At 47.6% G+C, this 10,119-nt stretch overlaps 1 protein-coding gene across 1 annotated transcript; it reads right to left on the bottom strand.

Annotated features, from left to right (window-relative positions):
- Positions 1-1,044: 1,044 nt before the first annotated feature.
- LOC138207772 (mediator of RNA polymerase II transcription subunit 15-like) lies at positions 1,045-10,059 on the bottom strand. Its single transcript, XM_069165269.1, is given in 19 exon segments — positions 1,045-1,676; positions 2,000-2,098; positions 2,192-2,358; positions 2,442-2,587; positions 2,589-2,600; positions 2,676-2,742; positions 2,962-3,025; positions 3,167-3,301; positions 3,856-3,983; positions 4,068-4,186; positions 4,293-4,406; positions 4,794-4,934; positions 5,555-6,040; positions 6,704-7,074; positions 7,266-7,430; positions 7,575-7,598; positions 7,754-7,805; positions 8,852-8,945; positions 9,797-10,059. Coding segments are annotated over 19 exon segments (2,589 nt in total). The 5' UTR covers positions 9,865-10,059; the 3' UTR covers positions 1,045-1,539.
- Between the last annotated feature and the right edge of the window lie 60 nt (positions 10,060-10,119).

The raw sequence follows: 10,119 nt of genomic DNA, 5'->3' as shown, positions 1-10,119 counted from the left end.
CTCGTTACTCACTTTAAACAAAATTCTGAATTGACAGCTGCTACATATATACATACATATATACAGTGTATATATATCCTCAAAAATGTAAAAAAAAAAAAACTTTATATCATAGTATATCGTCCAATATATAATAGAAATGTCATACTATAGTATGTCGTCTAAGAACTTACGGCAGCGTCGTACCACGTGAGCTGACAAAGTTGAAGAGCAGGACCGACGGTTGAAATACTGTCAGGTGATCGGTGGAGTGCAGCTGTGCCAGCCGGGTGGAGGAGCGAAGAGGGAGGAGACTGGAGGAGGGAAGAGGAGAGACCACACCCACCAAAACGAAAACAAACACGGAGAGTGAGAGGAAAGGAGATCGGAGGAAACACACCGGGACAGACAGACGGATCCTGACATGTCGTCCAAAATATCATTACAAATTCAATAAAATGATCTCCTATTGAACATCCTCACCAGGATGAACTTTGCATTCTTTATTCTTTCCACTTGGGAAAACTACAAACCTAAAGGATCACTGATAGATATTAATATGTCTGTATTGCGGATGTTAGTATACATGCCCATCGTCCCATATCGCTCTGTTCAAAGCCACCAGACTCAACTCGTGTTCTACAGCTTAAATTACTGTTTTTATGAATGGAGTCTGGTGGCTTCGAGCGGAACGATTGTTACAGCTGTTTTCTGATCAAACGGAGTCGAACACTGTAGGAATCCTTTTCATAACGTTGTCAGACACTTAAGAGTTGCACTTTGAACCTGTCAATAGCAAAACAAGCACTTCTAATAGTCCAATCGTCTCGGTCAAATTTCCTGAAAACTGGTTGAATTAAGAACAAATGTAAAAAAAAATAATCAGAGTTTAAGAAATTTACGTTTACGCCATCAGAGAAGGTCGAGGGCTGTTCGGTCCTGATACCAAATACAAATCTTTGTTTTCATTCAGTTTAGAGGGGGAGAGTGTAACGTCGTCTGTAAAATATTAAATGTGAATGAAAAACATTTTCACAGCTTCAGAAACTCAAACTGATTCCTGGATTTAAAAAGTTGAAACATTTTATTTATGATGAGAAAAACATTTATAAATCAGACAAACCGGTTTCTCTTTCTCCTCTTCTGAAACTAAATAAACAGAAACTGACTTGTGATGCGTTCAGGGAGCAGAGTATAAATCAGGAAAGATGGCCGCTGTGGTCCGTTACTGTTTACAGAAACATGCACGCCGATTTTTTTTTTAGATTTTTTTTATAAACAAACTAAACCTCGTGGTTCAGCTAAAATCTGCTCTTTTGCTAATGGACTTCTGAATGCAGCGGGGAGTGCTGGGTGCTGGCAGACAGACTGTTTGCGGGTAAACAGGTGAGCAGCACGTTAGAAAACACGGCTTAATTTACCCAGAATGCACGTGGACTAAGAACCTCGTGACTCCAGAGCGTTACCGTGCGTAACAGTCCTTTAACGTCAAACAGGAATCCGACTGTGGTGTCCGTGGTAACTGTCGGTCACTGTGGCTGCTGCAGGGTGGGCGGGGCTTCACGCTGCAGACAGACAGGCCTGGCGGACGCTCTGAGCCCAGGTGTTCAGCAGCTCCGTCACCGAGTGTTTGTCCGGCAGCTGCAGCAGTTTGGACGTCATGTTTCTGTGGACCGTCTGCAGGAAGCTGTTCGCACCTGAGGGACGGACGGATGGGGGGCAACGTCAACGGGAGGGACGGGCAAAAAAAAAAAAAAAAAACATCGTTAAAATATGAAAGATTTCTGTTCACTACAATGCTTTTAATGTGAAACACACACAGGAAGTGCTGAGTTTGTATTCGGTGTAACACAGTCACTTAACGGGGCAAACGGGAGCGAATAAAAAAAATGAAAAGGAATATTCATATTTCCTGACTTAGGAGAATTAAAAGTGGGCGGGGCTTCGCTCGGGCGCTCCGGGCAGCTCTTCACCTGTGACGGGTAAATAAAAACAAGTCAACGAGGAGCCATCGTCTCACCGTACTGCTCGCCGTCGTCGGCCCAGTACGGACTCTGGTCGGGATAATCGGCGGGAACGCTGAGCTGCAGAGGAGGAACGCTGGGCAGGTTCTTGTCATCTGAGAGAGAGAGAGAGAGAGAACAACGGCATCGATCAGCTGATTGATCGTCTCCCGGCCGTACTGATCACACGGTGTTACGGCGGCTCTCACCCAGCTTGCAGACGAGGTGCACGGTGCCGTTGTTGCTGCAGAACGACGGGTCCAGGTTGACGAGGAACTTGACGTCGAGGCGCGCCACCTCCCCCTGCAGGATGTTGGGGATGGTCTGCCGCTCGTCCTCCTCGTGCTTCCTCTTCCGCCCGGAGACATTGGGGCCCCTGAGGGGGAGGGGGATAGGCGAATGTGAGACACCGACCGTGAAGGGGTTTACCGTCTCTGAGAGGGAGGGGGGGGGACCTACGTGATGGGGGGTCCGTGGATGGCGCTCATGGCGGGGGCGAAGGTCCGGTACAGGGAGTGGTTGAAGACCGGGGAGCGGATGTTGGCCATGACGGCGTCCAGCAGCGGCTGACACAGGTACTGCTGTTTGGTGGGCACCGGGGGGGGGCGGGGGGGTCGGCTGCAACGACAGGGCACACCGTTAAAAGTTCACTCGGCCATGGAAAGAAGAAGAAGAAGAAGAAGAAGAGCTTACCACGGCCATGTCGTTCTTTAGTTTCTCTAACGCGATCTCGCATTTCTGCAGCGTCTTCAGAGGACACCTGGAGGACAGACGGGACATGTAAACACAGAAGAAGACGGTTCTACGTACGATGTCACAAAAAACATTTGTTTAGACCAACGTTAACGTGTTCGAACTAATGTTGAATAACTTAGATGAACATTAACTTGTTTACACAAACGTTAAATATGAGACAAATGTTAAGTCTTTCAACAAACGTCAACTTATACGTCCTCTTTATGTGGAGAGAAGAAGTTACCTGGTGTTTGGATCGGTCAGGATGTTCAGCAGACTCTTCATCTTACTGAGGTCCTTCTTCCGGTCTGAAAACACAAAAATAAAAATGTAAGAACAACAAAAAATAAACCTGATGGTGACATCACAGGGACAGGTGTGTGTGTGTGTGTGTGTGTATGTGTGTGTGTGTGTGTGTGTGTGTGTGTGGAGGAAGACAAGCGTCTGACCTTCGTTCTTGTCGATCTTGTTGATCATGCGTCTCAGCGGCTCGATATATTTGGAGAGCTGCTTCAGTTTCTCCATGTACTGCTGGTCCTCCAGAGACGTGGCTCCTGCTGGACTCATCACTGAGCTGGGGTTACCTGAGGACGCAGAGGGGGGACGCACAGGGGGGACACAGAGGGGGACAGGCGGGTGTTGAGTTGCTCTTCGTCTGTTTCCTCCTTCTCTGTATTTATAATGAGACACGTGACACTGTGGGTCGACAGCTGATCACCATGTGGCGTCTCCGTGTCGACCTCCTGACCTGTGAGGACATGTCTGTCAACGCTCAGTGGGACAGACATGCAGACCTCCACAGGGGGGTGCCGCACAGCAGACGGGAAGAGACCTGTGCTGTGTTGCAGATGACGTACCTCCTTTAGTACACTAACAGAGACCTCTTACATGTTGGGACTCTTATTCTGTAGTACTTGAATTTTGACAGACAGTTTGAATAAATGTAACGAAATACAGCCGAGGGGAGCAGCTGATACTTAATCTGAAATCATCTGCACGTCATTGATGGGCCTTCAGGATTTTCACAATAAAAGCTGGTTGCCTCTGAGCTGATGACATGCAGCAGAAATAAAAAGGTTTACTTTCAGCTGAGCTCATCACAGAGTAGCAGATTAAGCCCCGCCTCCTCCCGTGTTACCTGGCGTGTTCAGCGGGCCAGGTGAGGGGACTCCGTAGTTCTGGGGGGTCCGGGAGGTGGCGGGGCTCGGGGAGGGCTGAGGGGACGGGCTGGGCTGGAAGCCCCCCGGAGACGGAGTGGGACCGGAGCTGCAGGAGGGACAGCACATGTTTTAGGGACGGCTCTACTTCCTGGAGGACGGCGTGGACCGTTACCTGGACAGGAAGTCGTACCTGGCTGAGTTGGGCTGCGAGGTCGGCGGCTGCGGCGACGGCTGCGGCGGAGGCGGCATCGACAGCGGCGTCTGCACCTGCACAGGTGAGGGCGATGACATCATGGAGTGCTGCTGTACCTGAGGAGAGGACAGATGAGCCAATCGGAGTTTACTGCTCTCTGCAGATACAGAGAGACGAAGCTGCTGATAAGACAGGTGGAGGTCAGAGGGCAGATAAAACTACCTGCTGCGTCATCGTCTGTCCTGCGACCGCAGCGGCTGCAACCGCCGCAGCGTTGGGGGGGGGGAGAGACGCTCGGGGCAGCCGCGCAGGAATCTGCAGCCCGGGACGAACCAGCTGCAGAGGACAGAGACGGGAGAGGACAGAGACAGGTGAGGACAGGGGTCAATGTGAACAGCAGCAGAAATCAATGGATGAAATTACCAGTTATCAATAATACTTCTCAGACCTGCAGACATCAGCTGATTGGTTCACTAAAAGCAGCTCTGATGGATTTTACTGATCGATTGATCAGTTCCTGATTCATTCACAGGTTTCATCGACAGAATATGAAGATCAGCTGCTTTTTATCGATCACAAACAGTTTTATTGATGCCATAAAACCTTCAGGACAGAAACATAAATCAGTGATCAATACATGAATCGGAGATCAGCGGCGGGACGTTCCCTGATGAGACCTGACGCCTGCAGTCTGAGGTAATCGATCATTGAGCAGCGACTCACCTGTCCAGGTACGGCGGCTACGTTGAGTTGTGCCTGAGCTGCGGCCTGCTGCGCTGCCTGCTGCGCCTGCTGCGCCTGCTGCACCTGCTGCTGCGCCTGCTGCTGCGCCTGCTGCTGCTGCTGCAACGCTGCACGGGCCTGCTTTCACACACACACACACACACACACACACACACACACACACACACACACACACACACACACACACACACAGAGAAAAGGCAAAGCATGCGAGCAGTGTGAGGTTTTGAGTTTTCTCTGAAGTTCAATTTAATATCTGAAGGCATCAATCAACAAGTCTGAGCCTGTCCATCCATTTTCCTCCGTTTATCCAGGACCTCCCACCAGTAGTCTTTTGATGGGTAAAGATCTGGTCCAGTGTTCCATGACCAGGACAGGATCCACACAAGAGGCGAGTCAATCAAGACAGCCCAGCAATGTCCAGCGCCTTCAGCATCTCAGGACGGATTTCATCCACCTTGCAACCGAGGAGCTTTTTGACTACCTCAGAGACCTCATCCCTCAGGATGTGCGAGAAGCTCTTGAGAGTTGAAGACCTGCCGGACAGGTTCCTCCGCCAGACGTTCCTAGTTCACCATCACTACACATTTGGGTTCGCCTGGTCTTTCCAGCCGACTACCCTCCCCCCCCAAGACAGTGTTATCCCGATTGTTACTTTAATAAAATAAAACACACCGTGTGTTCTCGTTTGAAGCTGCACCTGATCAAACAGCTCTAACCTGCAGTGACCTCTGTCTCACCTGCAAGGCCTGCATCTTGAACTGCTGCTGCTGACTCAGCGAGGTCATCGCTCCAGCCATGGACTGCGGCACCATGCCGGGCTGCTGCTGCTGCTGAGAGTGTGGAGGCATCTGACCCGGCTGAGGCTGAACCTGAACCTGCTGCTGCACCATGTGCTGGATGGACTGGACCTGGGCCTGAGCCTGAGCTTGAGCCTGAGCCTGAGCCTGAGCCTGGGCCTGAGCCTGGGCCTGAGCCTGAGCCTGGGCCTGAGCCTGAGCCTGAGCCTGAGCCTGAGCTTGAGCCTGAGCCTGAGCTTGAGCCTGAGCCTGAGCCTGGGCCTGAGCCTGGGCCTGAGCCTGAGCCTGGGCCTGAGCCTGGGCCTGAGCCTGGGCCTGGGCCTGAGCCTGGGCCTGAGCCTGAGCCTGGGCCTGGGCTTGAGCGTGCTGCTGCAGCTGCAGCTGCACCATTTGCTGCTGCTGCTGCTGGATCCTCGTCTGGTGTATCTGCAGAGACACAAAGCAAACAGAGCCATCGTCATAGAAACACGAAGCAAACAGAGTCATCGTCAAAGAAACTGAAGCCACCAGCTGGACTGAGTGGGAACTTGCGAAAATTTAGCACCAATGTTTACTTGGACTTAAAGATGAACTGTTTTTAATGTTCTCATTTTGGTGACCAAGGGTCACTGTGACTTCACATCCAACCAATCCGCACACTCAATTCTCATAAACATGACATCTCAGGAACACCTGAAGGAATCTCTTACATTACATTACATTTCATTTAGCTGACGCTTTTATCCAAAGCGACTTACAATAAGCGAAGAGAATCTCTTCAAATTTGGCACAAATGTTCACTTGGACTCAAAGAGGAAGTGATTCGATTTTGGTGGTCAGAGGTCCCGTCCGCCCTATCCATCCTTCCCATTCACATAAACACAATATCTCTGGAACACCTTGAAGAAATTTGCCACAAACATTCACTTGGACTCACACTAATGCCTGATGCGATAAAACGGTGAAGTGATGACATTTTAAATCTAAAAGGTCAAGTTGCCAGATGTCGTCCCAGAACGACTACAAACGTGTGGTTTACACACAGGACAGGAGAGTGAAGATGTTCTCTGACCGAGTCATCGCGTGTGACGGTGTGTTCTGCTCGGGTACCTGGTTCTGCTGCTGCTGCTGCTGGTTCTGGGCCTGCTGCTGCTGCTGCTGCTGCTGTTGCTGCTGCTGCTGCTGCTGCTGCTGCTGCTGCTGCTGCTGCAGCTGCTGGTTCTGTTGATGCTGCTGCAGCTGCTGTTGCTGCTGCTGCACCCTGAGCTGCTGCTGCACCTGGAACTGCTGCTGGATGGCAGCGTTCTGCTGCTGCTGCTGCAGGACGTTCTGCTGCTGCTGCTGCTGCTGCTGCTGCTGCTGTTGCTGCTGCTGGAACTGCTGGAACTGTAAGGACTGCATGGACTGCATGGACTGCTGCTGCTGCTGCTGCTGCTGTGCCTGCACCATCTGCTGCATGGGCATCTGGCCTGGACCTCCTACTGCATGGGGAGACAGGCAGGTGAAGCAGCGAGCGGCCCGTGGCTCAGAGACAGTGGGGAGAGGTCAGGGGTCAAACACACGACGTGCCGAAGCAGAGGCTGAGCGTCAGAGTGGCTCCGACGCTCAGACGGCCAGCAGCCACCAAACGCACCGCAACAGCAAACACACCACATGGAGGAAACACACTCACTGGATTGTGGGTTTCCAGCCACCCCTGCCATGGCATGCTGGCCTATCTGCATCGGCCCCATGGCCCCCATTCCCCCCACGGGAGCACCGGTGGGGCGGGGCCCCATGCCGATGGGGCCCGGGCCCCCTCCGACCCCTGTCAGGTTAGTCAGGGCATTCATGGGATCTAGCAGAAGGGTAGACAACAGAAAATATTACGCAGCTCTGACATGCACAGCAGAAATCGTGACGCCGTGAGTAGAGACAGCAGAGGACAGAAACGCAGAGAAGAACCACCGTGAGGAAATACAGGGACACAGCGTCCACTTACCAGGACCTCCCAGGGCTTTCTTATCTGTGGAGAGGACACAGGGATCAGTGACTCCCCCAGCAGTGTGAACACAGCACAACAATGTAGTGGACAGGAAGTAACGTCGACTTTATTAATGAGCTTCAGCTATTGATCTGACATTACTTATTATTAAGTGGAAGGTTCCTTTAAATGCTTACGGATGTCTCTGAAGTGGATGATCAGCCTCGCCACCAGAGACAAATACTCTTCCTGGGTAAAAAAAAATACAAAGGCGTCATCAGGAGATTTTTAATTTTCAGAGTTTCTGCAGCTTTCAATTAAGTAAAATTAGGACTTTTTAATTTACTTAAATAAATAAATTAAATAAAACGACAAACAACAGCTGATAATCATTCATTACACACATGAACTTCTTAACATACATGTCACATTTATGCACACTACGATGTATTGTTTGTATTTTTTTTAAGTGCTGAAAATAAGAACAAGCACGACAGAAAATATGAAAAATGGTAAATATGAAAAATAGTAAACAAGTAAAGATTACAAATAGTAAATAAGTAAATATGGCAAGTTGTATATAAATAAATATGACAAATAGTAAATAAGTAAATATGACAAATAGTACATCCAACAAATAGTAAATATGGCAAATTGTATATAAATAAATATGACGAATAGTAAATAAGTAAATATGAAGACTAGTAAATAAGTAAATATGACAAATAGTAAATCCAACAAATAATAAACAATTAAATATGGCAAATTGTATACAAGTAAATATGATTAATAGTAAATAAGTGAATATGATGAATAGTAAATAAGTAAATATGACAAATAGTAAATCAAACAAATAGTAAATAAGTAAATATGGCAAATTGTATAAAACTAAATATGGCGGGTAGTAAATAAGTAAATATGACAAATAGTAAATAAGTTAAGATGACAAATTGTATACATGTAAATATGACAAAAAGTAAATAAGTAAATATGAAAAATTGTATGAGTAAATATGACAAATAGTTAATATGACAAATACTTAATATGAAAAATAGTAAATATGATGACTAGTATGGTAAATAGTAACATTAAACACTAACTAATCAGTTAATTAAGCTTTTGCTGAATTTCTTATCAGCTGACCCGTGACAACCCAGAGTTATAACTCATCTATCTGCAGGCAGGAAAAACGAGTCCAGATGTTTTAAAGTTGAAATGTGAGAGTTTAAAAAAGCTCCGCAGACTGAAATCGACGCGTTTAAAAGACGTTCAGTGTGAACGGCTGCAGAACTCACTCTGGTTTTGGCTTTGACGTAGACGTGGTTCTCCATGTCGTTGCCCGACTTGTGTGTGGTGTTGGCCGTTCCCGCCTTCCTCATCGCCTCTTCGCTGGAGGGAAACACAGGAACGAACACATCTGATGAACTGCTCTGTGATGTCTAATGTATGTTATACTGTTTCATTTAGTTTGTTGGGTTTTAACTGTTTTTGTTATTAAGGTGACAAGTTTCATTAGAATAATCTGATAATAAAGCGAAATCAAATCTGATGAACTGATTCAGTTTAGTAGCAGCAACAAGACCATTTAGAGTCGGTTTGAACATTTTATTGTTACTGAATTAGAAAAATAGACACCAAGACATTAGTAAAACTAATTTAGATAGTTTTCTGTAAAATCTATATTTTTATGTTGACTATATGGGAGATAATAGACAATATCATTGTTTATGTAAAAACATAATAATGTGTAATATGCACATTAGCATACCCAGCCTTGTTTTTAACGAGTGTGAAACTAAAAAATACGTGCTCGTAATCAGCAGTATTAGATAATAAAGTATGTCAAGTGTTCATGTACCGTTATGACCATAATAAAGTATTAGTGTGGTGATGCTAACTAACTACAGCTGAGGTAAAACTGCTGTGAACTGACTAGCTTTAGCAGCTAATAATGCTAATAATGAAACTTGAGAGAAATGTCATTTAAAGGTTTATTTTGCACGTTTTATCTTCGCCGAATTGAAGATCGGATCCGGACCTTCCGCGGGATGCCCCCCGCCGTGTGTGCGGACCCGCGCTAAAGCGGTCCTTTCATCAATCGTTCATAATTTAGAGGTTTTTTATGCACGGTTAGGCGTGACGCTCTTTCTAAGCCGAGCTACCGTTAGCTTAGCTCGCGATGCTAACAGAAGCAGGAATTTAACTTTAAAAAAAAGGGACAACGAAGCGGATTTTCTCACATCTGAGCCACGACTTTTTGCCGGAACTGAGGGCTCCTCCAGTCGCTGTCCGGTCCGGGGACTTCCATGGCAGAAACGGCTCGTTTCTGGAGGACTTTACCTCAAAGATGTGAACTGACTGTTGGGAATGTTTTCGCTGCTCTTCCTCCTTCCGCTCCGCGGATAATGGCGGCTGCTGCGTTCGTGTCAACGAACGCTCATCGCCGCCTGCTGGCCGGAGGTGAGGAACTGCACTCTCAGGCACAGGGCCGGATGAACGTCCTGAGCGGCCCCGGACACGGACGGAAAACAAACACCTTTTTTTTTTTTTTTTTAAATCTATT

The sequence above is a fragment of the Embiotoca jacksoni genome, unplaced genomic scaffold, assembly GCF_022577435.1.
Source record: "Embiotoca jacksoni isolate LCO1_2020_lvr unplaced genomic scaffold, fEmbJac1.0.p SCAF_34, whole genome shotgun sequence".
NCBI classification, from domain to species: Eukaryota; Metazoa; Chordata; class Actinopteri; family Embiotocidae; genus Embiotoca; species Embiotoca jacksoni.
The sequence above is the reverse complement of the archived record's forward strand: the minus strand, read 5'-3'. Positions and strand labels throughout refer to the sequence as shown.